The following is a 16,779-nucleotide window of genomic DNA, read 5'->3' on the forward strand; positions in this document are numbered from 1 at the left end:
CGTTCAGGAAACCCATTTTAAAGATGGGTCAATACTAGAGATGAGCGAACATGCTCGTCCGAGCTTGATGCTCGGTCGAGCATTAGCGTACTCGAAACTGCTCGTTGCTCGGACGAATACTTCGCCCGCTCGAGAAAATGGCAGCTCCCGCCGTTTTGCTTTTTGGCGGCCAGAAACAGAGCCAATCACAAGCCAGGAGACTCTGCACTCCACCCAGCATGACGTGGTACCCTTACACGTCGATAGCAGTGGTTGGCTGGCCAGATCAGGTGACCCTGGAATAGACTAGCCGCTGCCCGCGCTGCTCGGATCATTCTGTGTCTGGATGCCGCTAGGGAGAGAGCTGCTGCTGCTCAGGGAAAGCGTTAGGGTGTTCTATTAGCTTACTGTTAGGCAGGAGTGATTCTCCAAGAACCCAACAGCCCTTTTTAGGGCTACAATAACGTTATACTTTTTTTTTTTTATTTGCAGCTAGTACCATATTGTGAGGAATTTGCAGGGGGACTTGCTACCGTTGTGTTTAGCTCTTAGTGACACACATATCCACCTCAAACACCAAAGTGGGAAAATTTATTAGGGGTTTGATTTCAATTAGGCACAGTCTGCCATTTACTTTTTATTTTACGTTTATTTTTTTAATAACTCAGTGTCATCTCATCTTGCATAGTAGTGTGCTTTCATACTTGGCTAGAAAATAGCCATAGGAGAATCCAAACGGCTTACTTACGCCTACAGTAGCGTTATATATATTTGATTTCTGGTTGATCTGCTGGTGGCTGTACTTGCTGCAGTGCATCTACTAGCAAATTGTGAGCAATTTGTAGTGAGACTTGCGACCGCTGTGTTTTGCGCTTAGTGACGCACATATCCATTGCAAAGACCGAAGTGGGAAAATTTATTAGGGGTTGGATTTCAATTAGGCACAGTCTGCCATTTCCTTTTTTATTTTACGTTTATTTTTTTAATAACTCAGCGTCATCTCATCTGGCATAGTAGTGTGCTTTCATACTTGGCTAGAAAATAGCCATAGCAATAGGATAGCATCGTTTGGTTTTAAAAACTAAAAAACACAAAGAAAACCAAAAAAACACAAAAAAAGTTAAAAAAAAATTAAAGTTATAACTCTCATTTTAAAAATGTTTAACCCGAGGGCTAGGGGTAGAGGACGAGGGCGGGGACATGGGCGTCCAACTACTGCAGGGGTCAGAGGCCGTGGTCCTGGGCGGGGTGAGACACCACCTGCTTATGAGGGAGCAGGGGAACGCCGCAGAGCTACACTCCCTAGGTTCATGTCTGAAGTTACTGGGACTCGTGGTAGAGCACTGTTGAGGCCAGAACAGTGCGAACAGGTGATGTCGTGGATTGCCGACAATGCTTCGAGCAATTTGTCCACCAGTCAGTCTTCCACGCAGTCCACCCATGTCACCGAAATCGGCACTCCTCCAGCTCCTGCACCACAGCCTCCTCCCCCCCAGTCTGCCCCCTCCCAGGAAAATTTGGCATTTGAACCGGCATACTCTGAGGAACTGTTTTCTGGACCCTTCCCACAGTCACAAACCACTTGTCCGGTTGCTGCTGAGCAATTTTCCGATGCCCAGGTTTTCCACCAGTCGCAGTCTGTGGGTGATGATGACCTTCTTGACATAGTGGAAGAAGTGTCTAAAGAGGTGTCCGACGATGAGGAGACACGGTTGTCAGACAGTGGGGAAGTTGTTGTCAGGGCAGGAAGTCCGAGGGGGGAGCAGACTGAGGGATCGGAGGATGATGAGGTGACAGACCCAAGCTGGGTTGAGAGGCCGGGTGAACACAGTGCTTCTGAGACAGAGGAGAGTCCTCGACCAGAACAGGTTGGAAGAGGCAGTGGTGGGGCCAGATGGAGAGGCAGGGCCAGAGCTGGTGCATCAGCGCCAAATGTGTCAACTAGTGAAGCTCCCGTGGCGAGGGCTCCTGCGGCGAGGGCTAGATTTTCAGAAGTCTGGAGGTTCTTTAAGGAAACACCGGATGACCGACGGACTGTGGTGTGCAACATTTGCCAAACCAGGATCAGCAGGGGTTCCACCACTACTAGCTTAACTACCACCAGTATGCGCAGGCATATGAATGCTAAACACCCCACTCAGTGGCAACAAGCCCGTTCACCTCCGGCCGTGCACACCACTGCTCCTTCCCCTGTGTCAGCTGATAGTCAGCCCCCTGCCCAGGACCCTGCCACAAAAACCCCATCGTCGCCTCCACGATCCTCCACAGCATCCACCAGCGTTCAGCTCTCCATACCCCAGACGCTGGAGCGGAAACGCAAATATAGTGCAACCCACCCGCACGCCCAAGCCCTTAATGTCCACATCTCCAGATTGCTTAGCCTGGAGATGCTGCCCTATAGGCTAGTAGAGACCGAGGCCTTTCGCAACCTCATGGCGGCGGCCGCCCCTCGGTATTCGGTCCCCAGCCGCCACTACTTTTCCCGATGTGCCGTCCCAGCCCTGCACCAGCATGTGTCAGACAACATCATCCGTGCCCTGACCAACGCCGTTTCTGACAAGGTCCACCTGACCACGGACACGTGGACGAGTGCTGCCGGGCAGGGCCACTATATATCGCTGACGGCACATTGGGTTAACTTGGTGGAGGCTGGGACCGAGTCTGACCCTGCGGCTGGTCATATACTGCCGACGCCGAGGATTGCGGGGCCTACCTCGGTCCAGGTGTTTCAGGCCTACTATGCCTCCTCCTCCTCCCACCCCTCCTCCACCTCCTCCTCCTCCGAATTACCATCCGTGGGCATGGCGCCATCAGTCGGTAGCTCTAGGCACAGCAGCAGTGCCGTCGCTAAGCAACAGCAGGCGGTGCTCAAACTGCTGAGCCTAGGCGATAAAAAGCACACCGCCCAAGAGCTATTACAGGGCATCACGGCGCAGACTGATCTGTGGCTGGCACCGCTGAACCTGAAGCCAGGCATGGTTGTGTGTGGCAACGGCCGTAACCTGGTGGCGTCTCTGCAACTCGGCAGACTGACACATGTGCCATGCCTGGCCCATGTGTTAAATCTGATAGTTCAGCGTTTCCTCAAGACATACCCCAATCTGTCTGATTTGCTCACGAAGGTGCGCCGCATCTGTGCGCATTTCAGGAAGTCCAGCACAGATGCTGCCACTCTCAGGGCAGCGCAGCGCCGCCTCCAACTGCCCGCTCACCGACTGTTGTGCGACGTGCCCACGAGGTGGAATTCAACACTGACCATGTTTTCCAGAGTTTACCAGCAGCGCCGAGCGATTGTAGACTGCCAGATGTCAACTTCCACCAGAACTGGTAGTCAGGTCAGTCAGCTTCCTCAAGTCTACAATGAGGAGTGGACGTGGATGTCTGATATCTGTCAGGTGCTGAGTAACTTTGAGGAGTCAACACAGATGGTCAGTGGCGATGCCGCCATCATCAGCCTCACCATCCCGCTGCTTGGCCTGTTGAAAAACTCTCTGATCAGCATGAAGTCGGAAGCTTTGCGCTCGTCACAAGAGACGGGGGAAGAAGATTCCCTTGTTGATAGCCAAAGCACCCTTAGGTCTGTTTCTCAGCGCATATCGGAGGAGGTGGAGGTGGAGGAGGATGAGGAGGAAGAGGAGGAGAATGTTGGCGAGACACAAGAGGGGACCATTGTTGAGTCCTTCACTGTTCAGCGTGTATGGGCAGAAGAAGAGGAGTTGGAGAAGTTGGAGGAGGAGGAAATGGACAGTCAGGCCAGTGAGGGGAGTGAATTCTTACGCGTTGGTACTCTGGCGCATATGGCAGATTTTATGCTAGGCTGCCTATCCCGTGACCCTCGCGTTCAAAGAATTTATTCCAGCGCCGATTACTGGGTGTTCACTCTCCTGGACCCACGGTACAAGCAAAATCTTTCCACTCTCATCCCTGGAGAGGAAAGGAGTGTAAGAATGCATGAATACCAGCAGGCCCTGGTTCACAAGCTGAAACAGTATTTCCCTTCTGACAGCGCTAGCGGCAGAGTGCGTAGTTCTGCGGGACAAGTAGCGAGGGAGAGTAGGCGAGCAGGCAGCTTGTCCAGCACTGGCAAGGGTACGCTTTACAAGGCTTTTGCCAGCTTTATGTCACCCCAGCAAGACACTGTCACCTGTCCCCAGTCTCGGCAGAGTAGGGCTGATCTTTACAGAAAGATGGTGAGGGAGTACGTAGCTGACCATACCATCGTCCTAAATGATCACACAGCTCCCTACAACTACTGGGTTTCAAAGCTGGACATGTGGCCCGAACTGGCGCTGTACGCCTTGGAGGTTCTTGCCTGCCCTGCCGCTAGCGTCTTGTCCGAGCGGGTTTTCAGTGCAGCTGGTGGCATCATCACCGATAAGCATACACGCCTGTCGACTGACAGCGCTGACAGGCTGACGCTTATTAAGATCAATAAAGCCTGGATTTCTCATAATTTCCAATCTCCACCAGGTGAAGGAAGCTCAACCTGAATAATTTATGCACTCCTCCTCCTCCTCATTTTCCTCCTTCTCCTCCTCTTTGTACAGTAAAGCAGAGGAAACTGGCTATTTTTTGACAGGGCCCACTGGCTCTAGCTATAGTACTTTATGCATTTAATTTTTCTGGAGGGCCACCTACCCGGTCCTCTGTTTTAAACAATTTTTGGGACTGCCACATACAGGCACTCAATCTATTCAATTTTTCTGGAGGGCCACCTACCCGCTCCTCTGTTTTAAACAATTTTTGGGAGTGCCACATACAGGCACTCAATCTATTCAATTTTTCTGGAGGGCCACCTACCTGCTCCTCTGGTTTGAAAAGTTTTTTGGACTGCCACATACAGGCACTCAATCTATTCCATTTTACTGGAGGGCCACCTACCTGCTCCTCTGGTTTGAAAAGTTTTTTGGACTGCCACATACAGGCACTCAATCTATTTCATTTTTCTGGAGGGCCACCTACCCGCTCCTCTGGTTTGAAAACTTTTTTGGACTGCCACATACAGGCACTCAATCTATTTCATTTTTCTGGAGGGCCACCTACCTGCTCCTCTGGTTTGAAAACTTTTTTGGACTGCCACATACAGGCACTATCCAAATTAAATTGTCTCCATAGCAGCCTCCACACGTTGTCTCCATTGCTACCTCCAAAAGTCGTCCATATAGCTGCCTCCATACATCGTCCCCTTATCAAACGAGGTGTGTCAGGCAGAAATTTGGGTTGTTTTCATGGATTCCACATCAAAGTTGTTAACTTTGTCGCCACCCTGCTGTGTTATCCACAAAATATACTGGCAAACTTTTTTCATTTACCAATATTATTTCAGTGCTTCTTGCGCATCTGTTTACATTCCCCTCACCCGGCATATCCTAAACTTATAAGAACGCTACTACACTTGATCTTATACAAAAGGTTCTTAGAAGTGCTGTTTGGGGAGTAGCCTAGAGACAGGGGCTTGGATTGGCGAAAGCTCGCCTGGCAGCGGAGCGCCAGCTCCATGCGCATCATGCGCTTCTTGCGCATCTGTTTACATTCCCCTCACCCGCCATATCCCAAACTTATAAGAACGCTACTACACTTAACTTGGTGCAGGCTGGGACCGAGTCTGACCCTGGGGCTGGTCATATACTGCCGACGCAGAGAATTGCGGGGCCTACCTCGGTCCAGGTCTCAAAGGTCTAGTATACCTCCTCCTCCTCCCACCCCTCCTCCACCTCCTCCTCCTCCGAATTACCATCCGTGGCCATGGCGCCATCAGTCGGTAGCTCTAGGCACAGCAGCAGTGCCGTCGCTAAGCAACAGCAGGCGGTGCTCAAACTGCTGAGCCTAGGAGATAAAAGGCACACCGCCCAAGAGCTATTACAGGGCATTCCACATCAAACTTGTTAACTTTGTCGCCACCCTGCTGTGTAATCCACAAAATATACTTGCAAACTTTTATCATTTACGGATATTATTGCAGCGCTTCTTGCGCATCTGTTTACATTCCCCTCACCCGCCATATCCTAAACTTATAAGAACGCTACTACACTTGATCTTATACAAAAGGTTCTTAGAAGTGCTGTTTGGGGAGAAGCCTAGAGACAGGGGCTTGGATTGGCGAAAGCTCACCTGGCAGCGGAGCGCCAGCTCCATGCGCATCATGCGCTTCTTGCGCATCTGTTTACATTCCCCTCACCCGCCATATCCCAAACTTATAAGAACGCTACTACACTTGATCTTATACAAAAGGTTCTTAGAAGTGCTGTTTGGGGAGTAGCCTAGAGACAGGGGCTTGGATTGGCGAAAGCTCGCCTGGCAGCGGAGCGCCAGCTCCATGCCAAGATCCAACTAACATAGTTTTAACTGCAGCACCTTTAATCTACTACTAGTTCACTGCCTCCATACATGGTCCCCTTATCAAACGAGCTGTGTCAGGCAGAATTTTGGGTTGTTTTCATGGCTTCCATGTTAACTTTGTCGCCACCCTGCTGTGTAATCCACAAAATATACTGGCAAACTTTTATCATGTACCGATATTATTTGAGCGCTTCTTGCTCACCTCCTTTGGTTCCTCTCTGCCACCCATTGGTTTGAAGCCTGAGTCCATTTAGAGTATGTGGCCATGCCACTCTCTAGCCTGCCGCTGCTGCCGCTGCCTCTGCATGCCGTCCCCTATAGTGTCAGGGTCAATTATTGGATGTTTTACATGCTATCTAGCTTCATTCTGTCACTCTGTCATGGCCATGCTGTTGCCCATAGTTTTGGCATAATGGTGCGATTAAGCAGCCTCAGAGGCATCCATGCATGCTGCCCCTGCTGTTTCCTGTCCATTTCCGTGGTGTTTCCATCCTTTTCTGAGGTTCCCAGGTGTTTGGCCAAGCTTCCCTGTGCAGAGCCTTGGTCCCCTTGAAAAATGCTCAAGTCTCCCATTGACTTCAATGGGGCTCGTTATTCGAGACGAGCACTCGAGCATCGGGAAAAGTTTGTCTCGAATAACGAGTACCCGAGCATTTTAGTGCTCGCTAATCTCTACAGGTTTCCTTTAAAGAGTAACTCTAAAGTATAAATTCTTCTGCCTAGTTCTGCACTAAGCCAAAAAAAGCAATTCTGTAATTTATACCGATTACCTGCCACCTGCAGGCAGCAAGCTTGCAGGACCTTATCTCTCTGGCTGTCTTTGTGTCTGTTGGATGTCATGTGATTCCATAGCTAGACAGAGTAGAGGAGGTTGGCGGAAGGGTTACTAGCACATGTCCTCTCAGGATCAATAAAAGCTCTCAGCAGCTGCAAGATCTGTCGTGATGTCATAAGCATGTGACAGATCACATGTTTCAGGACATCCAATTACATAACAGGGATGGTATGTAGCAGAGCTGTTTGTTTTTGAAAGTTTGGATATAGTAAAAATGTGTTTGTATGAAAGTGTGAGGCCACAAATAAAGCCAGAGCTCAGGCTCTCATCATTTCCAATGACCGGATCAGATCCTGCACACACAGAGCAGTATATATAAAGTTCAAGCTCTTTGCACAGGAAAGGGGTGGTCTGCAGGTATGGGGCAGTTCCCTTAGAGTATAATGGCAAAAGATTTTTAAAAAATCAGTGACTGAATTTAAAAAAAGGTTTTTACGGAGGGGTCCTCTCAAAGAGGTGGTCTTCTGGAGACGTTTCCCTCTGTGCTTGTGTGTTTTTAAATGCAGAAGAGCAGCTGAGAAGAGATTTAACAGGTGCATGTGTTAACACTTTTGGTGTTGTTATTGTATTAACAACCACACATGTTATTGTAATGTTAGAACTATGTTAACAAATGTTAAGAAGTGTGTTAACACATGCATTTTGTAAACACAATGGGGCTAATTTTTTAAGGGTCAATCGGACGCATTTTTGTCGGGTTTCCCGACGATTTCCGATTTTGTCACACGAGATCATATTGTGGTGCATCGGCGCCGGCTTGCACGCAACAGAAATCGGGGGACGAGCCATCTAAAAAAAAACAACGGATTCGGACAAACCGCAGAGTTTAAAAACGCGATTGTGTCGCAAGATCAAGCACTTACATGCACCAGGAAGAAGCAAGTGGACTCCGGCGGAAGCCACGGATGCAGGAACTTGGGCGCATGATCTTCATGAATCTCGCCAGACCCAAATCCGCGCCGGACAACGCGCATCGGGATCGTGACAAGACCGGGTAAGTAAATCTGCCCCTATGTGAACAGCTATGTAATCAGACAAATCTCTTCTCAGATGTTCTGATGCATTTTGAAAGAAATGTGTTAATATCACATGGGGATACATCCTTAATATATGTTAGAGCTCCAGTGCTCAGTGTCTTTCTTGCCTTGCTATAGCACTTGATCCCTGTACAAGCAGTAACACTGATTCTGTGTTCTGATTGGCTGAGCTGTTTGTGCACGTTCATCAGGATGATTGGCATCGCTGCCCTTAGCTGATGTCACAAGCTGGAATTCCCACCTACTTTAGGAGAAGCTGAGAGGATATTACATATGGCCTCATATATCTAATAGCCCCATATATCAGGATAGGAAGAGGCCAGAAGCAGGATACAGGTATCGCTGAAATTTTTGTCACATGGATCCAGCTGTGCTAAACCTATTTTTTGTCAGTGACTTTACAGTTATGCTTTAAGGAAGTTTTATTACTATTTATTATCATTTTATGTTTTTTCCAACAAATAACATTTTATTTTAAAAACATTGAAATATAAAAATGCTAAATGATATGGTGTTAAAGGAAATAAAAAAAAAATAGAGGGGCACATTTATGGGGCCAGATAATATTATAATTTTTTGGTGAAGAATCAACAAAAGGTGGGACAACATTGTAAAGTGGAATGACATTTTTTGCATATTTTAAATAAAAGATAAATAAACTGAAAAGTGGGGCATGCAATATTGTCCAACACCTTGGGGGTCATTTACTAAGGGCCGATTCGTGTTTTCCCGACGTGTTACCCGAATATTTCCGATTTGCGCCAATTTTCCTTGTATTGCCCTGGGTTTTTGGCGCACGCGATTGGATTTTGCCACATCGGCGCCGGTATGCACGCAAAGGAAATCGGGGGGCGTGGCCGAGCGAAAACCTGCCGGATTCGGAAAAACCGCCGTATTTAAAAAAAAATATATGTGTCGCGAAAATTACACTTACCTTCACTAGGAATAGGCCGGTGAATTTCAGGGCATTCCAGCGGACCTCCGGGAACTTCAGCGCAGCGCCACCTGGTGGACAGTGGAGGAACTGCCTTAGTGAATCCCGGACGGACCCGAATCCACCACAGAGAACGCGCCGCTGGATCGCGAACGGACCGGGTAAGTAAATCTGCCCCCATAAGTTAATACTCTGTAGCACCCCCTGTGGCTGTGATTACAGCTGCAGTCACTTGGGGTATCAAGTCTCTATCAGTTTTGCACATCGAGAGACTGAAATGCTTCCCGTTCATCATCAGAGAACAGCTGGAGCTCAAGGATGTTGGATGAAGCGTTTGTGAACAGCAGTTTTCAGCTCTTTCCATGGCTTCCTGATTGGATCGGGTCTGGACTGTGACTTGGCCATTCTCGCACCTGGAAACGGTTATTTGTGAACCTTCCATTGTAGATTTTGCTTTATGTTTAGGATCATTTTCTTGTTGGAAGATAAATCCCCGTCCCAGTCCCGGGTCAGGTTTTCTTCCAGAATGGTCCTGTCTTTGGCTCCATCTTCCCATCAATTTTAACCATCTTTCCTGTCCCTGGTGGAGAAAAGCCAAAACGATGATGTTGCCCCCACCACGTGTGACAGTGGGGGCGGGGTTTTCAGAGGGATGATCTGTGTTGGTTTTACGCCAAACATTGTGGCCAAAAAGTTTAGTTTTGGTTTCATCTGACCAGAGCACCTTCCTCCACATGTTCAGAGTCTTCCAGTGGCTTTTTAAGGATATCTCTGAGAAATGGCTTCTTCTTGTTCCTCTTCCATGAAGGGCAGATTTGTGCAGTGTGCAACTGATTGCTGTCCTATGGGCGGACTCTCCCACCTCAGCTGTAGATCTCTGCAGTTCATCCAGAGGGACAATGGGCCTCTTGGCTGCAACCATCAGTCTTTTCCTTGTTTAAGATGAGCGTTTAGGGGGACGGCGGGTCTTGGAAGATTTGCGGGGTCTGATGACCCTTCCATTACAATATGACACTTGCACTCGGTTCCTTGGGATGTTGAAAGTTAGTGAAATCTTTTTGTATTCAAATCGGCTTTAAACTTCTCCACAACAGAATCACTGACCTGCCTGATGGGTTCCTGGGTCTTCATGATGCAGAAACCTCAGATGAGGTGGATTTCTATGGAGACCTGATTACACACAGGTGTATTATATTTATCATCATCAGTCATTTAGGACAACATTGGATCTTAGACTGAACTTCTGGAGGGAGTTTGCTGCACTGAAATTAAAGGGGCTGAATAATATTACACCCCCCCCCCACCTTTAAGTTTATAATTTTTCACAAAAGTTTAAAATATCCAATAAAATTTGCTGTGCTTCACTATTGTGTCCCACTTGTTGTTGATTTTTCACGATCTTTTTTTTTTTACAATTTTATATCTTTATGTTGGAAGCCAGAAATGTGGCAAAAGGAAGAAAAGTTCAAGGGGGCCGAACACTTTCACAAGTTGTTGTACATCAGGCATTTATATAAAAGTAACCAATACATTCTATATACATCATATTTCTATTTAAGTTAATTGCATTTACACTTATGAAGCAGCTCCTGTACGGCTTTCCTAATATCTTTATTCCTCAGACTGTATATAATGGGATTAATCAGAGGAGTAAGTACAGTATAGAGCAGGGAGAGGATCTTACTGATGACTGAAGTTTGTCCATTTGTTGGAACAACATAAACACTGAACAGAGACCAGTAGAAGATGGAGACCACAATGAGGTGGGAGCTGCAGGTGGAGAAGGCTTTCTGTCTCCCGGTGCTTGATGGGATCCTTAAGACTGCTAATACAATTCTAACATACGATTGTATAATTACAACCGTTGGAATAATAACTAAAGGAAGGCTTTGTACATACATAATTATATCAATGAAGGAGGTGTCAGAGCAGGCTGCTCCCTCTAAGGGTAGAAGATCACAGAAAAAATGATCAATAATGTTCCCTCCACAATATGTCAGCGTTGATGTTATTATGTTGTCAATTAAAGAAAACAAAGTAGCCAAAAACCAACACCCCACATCCAGCTTCATACAGTATGACATGGTCATGACAGAAGTGTAATGGAGCGGGTTACAAATGGCCACATATCTGTCGTAAGACATCACTGTGAGTAGAAGACACTCATAGATTCCGGAGACACTAAAAAAATAAAACTGAGACATACATCCAATAAAACTGATTACACTACCATTATGCAGAAGGATCCGTAGCAAAATAGGGACAATATCTAAGGTCAACACTATGTCACCGACGGACAGTTGTGAGATGAAGAAGTACATGGGGGTGTGGAGGTTCCTGCTGGTGGACACCAGGGCGATGATCAGGAGGTTCCCACATATTGTTGTACTAAAAACAACAAGAAACACAAGGAACAAAACATTTCTGAAAAGTCGATTTCCTTGGAATCCTAATAGGAGAAACTCTGTGACCACGGTCAGATTGGTCTGCAAGTAGGAATAGGAAATAATCATGGTGTTCATGAAAATTTAGGAGGAGAATATACCACGGAGGAGAGAAACTATTCTGATTCAGGTAGAGAACACTGAGGCTCAGGTCATACTTAGGGTAACAAATATCAACAGTCAATGAAATTGTTATTCTTTCTCGAGCAACACAGGAGAATCCTTCTTAGAGTGGGCTTACACGTTTCGATCAGACATGAGTGAGAAATGCTGGAGGATTACTCATTCAAGGACGGTTTGTTACTACAGTATTAGCGCCAGACCTGTGTAGGATTGAGATAAAAAAAATTTGCTTAGAGGATTTATTGATCTGGTTTTGTCACAACGAAACGTGATGCGCTGAGGTCTCTCGGTATCGCTGTTGTTTTATTGCTTTATTGCAAGTGAAGTTTTGAGACATTCCAGGGCTCCCTTTCTCTGTTTTATTTGTACTTTTGACAATTTACTTTTTATAGTCTCTATAGATGTAATAATGAACTTCAATAAAACGTTGGGGGTCCGATTCGCCTTTTCCCGACGTGTTACCCGAATATTTCCGATTTGCGCCGATTTTCCCTGTATTGCCCCGGGTTTTTGGCGCACGCGATCGGATTGTGGCGCATCGGCGCTGGCATGCACGCGACGGAAATCGGGGGGCGTGGCTGAACGAAAACCCGACGGATTCGGGAAAAAACGCCGCATTAAAAAAAAATAAAAAATTGTCGCTCGGCACGCGCTTACCTTCACTCAGCCCGACTCAGTGTACTAAAGGGTAGTAAATCTGCCCCTATGTGTCTCCATGGTAACAGGCAGCATGTAGGGCTGTTGTGCTCCCTGTTTTAGAATCAGTAGTGGAAGCCAAATAATTAACTACAACACAAACATTTACATGTTTTTCTTGGTACATCACCATAAAAAGTTTGTCAAGACATTTCCAATAATCTATTTTAACCATAAAATCGGTATAATTTGAACAAATATAGTCCAATGGAGAGGGCTTCATGAGATCATTTAGCAATGTTTCAGAGGCTTCGACATTTGTGTAGTGATACACCAAAAAAACAAAAAAACCTGTACTATACATGTAGAATATTTATTAGCGTAGAAGTTAATTCTATGGCTTCAACTACTCATTCTTAAATGCAGATTTGGTGAAGAGTACGGGAGTCTTTATTTAAGTGGTGCCATTAAGTTCTTGGTGTATATAGAGGGTTTTACTGTATATTTTGTTGATGGCTATTGTAATCTCTTTCATTTGTTCCCTTCTTTACATATAGCTGGTAGGTGAAGAAACCTATGAAGACGGATGCTGTAGAGGTGAACATGACTGTAGATTAACACAGTGGGGAGGATTCATTGCGCATTCCCCACCACCTATGCCGGGATCTGACAGAAAAGGCACAAAAATTTTCCCCTCTCAGACAGATTTCTTGTTTTTCCAACCTTTACTTTGGGAGTGGGCAGGCGGAGGGTGGGTTGGGTTTAAAACTGTAGAGATTATGGCAAAAAGCTTCGCCAGTTCAGCCAGGTCTACTGGCTGGAGCCTCTAAGTAGACACTGGTGCCGCACCACCAGCAGGGGGGAACTTTAAGACAGGCCTTGAAAACACCAGCCTTCATGAATTCCTCCCAATATACATTGTAGAGATTCACTAGAAAGATCCACTATGCAGACTTCCCACGTGAAGTACACTATACACTATGGGGCAGATTTACTCACCCGGCCCATTCGCGATCCAAAGGCGGGTTCTCCGTCGAGCATTCGGGTCTTCCGACGATTCACTAAGGTAGTGCGCCCGATGTCGCTTCTGCGCTGCAGTCCATCGGAGTTCACTGGAGTTCACCATCCGTTGCTGGGTGCAGGTAAGCGTGTGTCGACCAACACATTTTTATTTTAAAATATGGCAGTTTTTCGGAATCCGTTGGGTTTTACTGAGGCCACGGCCCCCGATTTGCGTCACGTGCATGCCGGCGGCGATGCGCCACAATCCGATCGCATGCGCCAAAACAAATAATATTATTGTCATTATTATCATTGTTATGGTTTTTGTTAAGATTATTTTTAATAATTATTTATGGAGCAGCGATAATTTCTTGCTGCATTTACTTATGGAAAAACTCTCAGTATATCATAAATCACATATAATAGAGGGATTATTCAATCCTAAATTCATTTTGAGAGTGCAGGCAGTTTGGATGGTCAGTAAAGGATCTTGCTTGTGCTGAGGAGATCTCAGCTCTATCCCTGGATTATACAAAACCCCATAAAACGTACATACACATGCCGGGCTATGTACAGTGCACTAGTTATTGTTCGGGCTGGTAGAGGGCATTGACTGTCTATTTATGAAGTCAAATCAGAAATGTTCCTATGTTCATATATAGATATTGTAAAAAAATATTTGTAATCTTATGCCTCAAGGTGTCTTCCTTCATAATCCAAGTAATAGAGCTGGTGTTATACGGCCAGAATCATGATATCATTATGGTGTTCACAGCCTTTAATCCCCCCATCGAGATGTCGGTGACTGGACTTACATTAGATATCCCATGTTCTCCTAATAATGTAGAATCTATTTGTATCCATAGAATTTCTCTTTCTCCGTGCACTTCTGATTAATCCATGTGTGTAAGGAGATGATGAGGGGTCTCTAGATAGAACACGACTCCTTCATATATACACAGAATGACCGAACGTAAACTACAAGGATTTCTACCATAGTCTCTTGTGTCTCCTTCCACCGAGACAATGAAAGAAACGAGATGTACAGATAATTACATGTACAAGAGATCCCAGGCCGTGTTCCTGAAGGATAGAAAAGAAAATACTGAATTTGTAAATGTAAATTTAACCACATGAAGACCAGAGATAATATAGTGCAGCCGATAATCTCCGGGAGCCAGCGTCACTCTGTGGCCAAAGCAGAACTGAACGCAGCCACATAGAGACCAAATTATACCATTGTGTCACCTCTATACAGTGACTGAACACCACAAAATAATTCTATTCCAATGCTGAGTCTTGTTACCTTACATTATCCAAACAATATTTTCACCACTCTAAAATAAACATATTTTACCACCAGATGATCTCTTAATGAATATACCATCTCAAAACTATCGCTATACAGTAACTCTATTACGCCTGGGCACAGCCTTTGGGTTTTTATAATAGGCCTTTTTTCATAAATTGATTTTTATGCGTTTTATAACAAATTACAAGAAAGTTTGCAGACGTGATACGATGTGTCACCTATAATAACATCTATGTAAATGTTTTCAGAAAATATAGCATAGCCTGTGATACAGCATCACAACATCATTAACTGCTCACTTATTTGATCTTAAAACCTTGAAGATGATAGGAATGAGAAAACTAAATAACAACTTAATCAACTAAGAAACAATGGACATAAGTAGTAATCCTACATCTTCCCGAGGGAGGATTGTAGTCTAACAAGGAATCACAGAGCCGAGTATGCATCTTTACATCCTGGTCCACAAGGTCCTGATTGTACCTTTTATATCTGGGCATCTATAGAGTGGAAACCTATGCAAATTATGCAGATAGTCCTGACATACGAGGGTTAAGAGTGGGGTACATAGTGAGCCGGGTATCCCACATGGCATGGAAGCTGAGGAGGGAGCCTATTCTGAGGGCAATAACATTTTCAAAAGAGACTTCTATAAGGGTATAAATGGAACGTGGGGTCTTTGATTTTCAGCTTCTTGCTATAAGCAACTTGGCCGATATGAGTATATGGCCCACTAACTTTCAAAATATCTTGGGTGTATTCATTATTCCTATTTCCAATAAGGTGTCACGGGTGCTCCCGCGATCCCTGTCTCGGATCGCGGGTGCGGGTGCACAAGTGCCTCCCCGGGGTCCGGTGGCCGGCTTCTCTCACCTTCCCCGGCCCCCGCGGCTTCCTCTGCTGCTCCCGCGGCTCGGAGCGCACGTCCCCATCTCCTAGGGCGCGCGCGCGCCGGCTTGCTAAGATTTAAAGGGTCAGTGCGGCATTAATTGGAGTGCGCCATTAATTGGAGCTGGCCATTTCACTAATTCTATATAAGCCTGCCTCTTCCTGCAAGCCCTTGCCGGATCTTTGTGCCTCACAGCCTAAGAGAAAGCTCTGTTGCGATTTGCCTGTGTTCCTGTGTCTCCTGCGTTCCTGAGTCCCTCCGTGTTCCTGTGTTACCTGACCTCCTCTGTGTTCCTGTGTGCCAGTGCTCCCCCGTGCTGCTGTGCTGTGTGCTGTGTTCCCGTACCCCTCTGCTTGGACCTCCTGTTGCTGACCCCGGATTGGACTCTGACGTTGCATCTCTGCCGCCTGCCCTGACCTTGTGCCTGGACTGTGACCTCGAGTTTGTCTGCTGTTTCTGTACCTCAACCTTGGCCGCCACTGCAGACAAGTCACGTCTGAGGAACGACATGGTGGTACCACGCCGCAGCTTGTATAACCCGCTTTGCGACGGGCTCTGGTGAAAACCGGGTACCACTTAGACTCCGGTCCCAGGTAGTGGCTTGAGTCATCGTCTGCAGTGGTCCAGAGGATCCACATCCCGCTAGCCTGACATAAGGCTAGCAAGGGTTTTGGGAAGAGCCTGAGCTTTGTTAATCAAGAGCACAAAGTAAATGCATTTTTCCAAAACAGGTTCAGTGCCTTACACTCCATGAAGACATAGTGGATAGTTCCCTCCACACTCCTTTCAACAAGCACCTTAACAACCAGAGAAAATCTTGGCCAGTCTAATGGGAACAAGTACCACCTTGTTAGTATCTTATAATGGACCTCCATAATGCTCACTGGATGGGATGCTTTTGAAGCCCAGTAGACAGCTTGTTTCTACTCTTCACTATTGAATCCCCTGTCCTTTTCCCTCTGCCACTTAGAAATGAAGGGTATTGGTTTTGGAGATTGAGACCCCCTAAGCAACTGTTATGTCACCCTCATGGACTTCAGTGACTTACATTTTGTCTTTGGGTTTTCGAGTTTTTGAAACCATGGATTTAATATGAGAATATAAAATAAAATCAGACACATTTAAAGAATATAAATCCCTCAGTTGTTAAAAAGACCTGATAGCACCCCCCTCAAACAATTCACTGACTTTCTGGATCCCCTTGTGCAGTCAGTGCTGGATGGACAAGCTTGGATTTAGTATCTTGAGA

General features: G+C 46.2%; 1 protein-coding gene across 1 annotated transcript; it reads right to left on the reverse strand.

Moving 5' to 3' along the window:
* Nucleotides 1-10,683: 10,683 nt before the first annotated feature.
* LOC140128715 (olfactory receptor 10A7-like) lies at nucleotides 10,684-11,637 on the reverse strand. The gene has a single exon (XM_072150413.1). The coding sequence runs from the start codon at nucleotides 11,635-11,637 to the stop codon at nucleotides 10,684-10,686; it is 954 nt and encodes a 317-aa protein (XP_072006514.1).
* Nucleotides 11,638-16,779: the final 5,142 nt, after the last annotated feature.

This window comes from Engystomops pustulosus, chromosome 4 (assembly GCF_040894005.1).
Source record: "Engystomops pustulosus chromosome 4, aEngPut4.maternal, whole genome shotgun sequence".
In the NCBI taxonomy this organism is placed as follows: domain Eukaryota; kingdom Metazoa; phylum Chordata; class Amphibia; order Anura; family Leptodactylidae; genus Engystomops; species Engystomops pustulosus.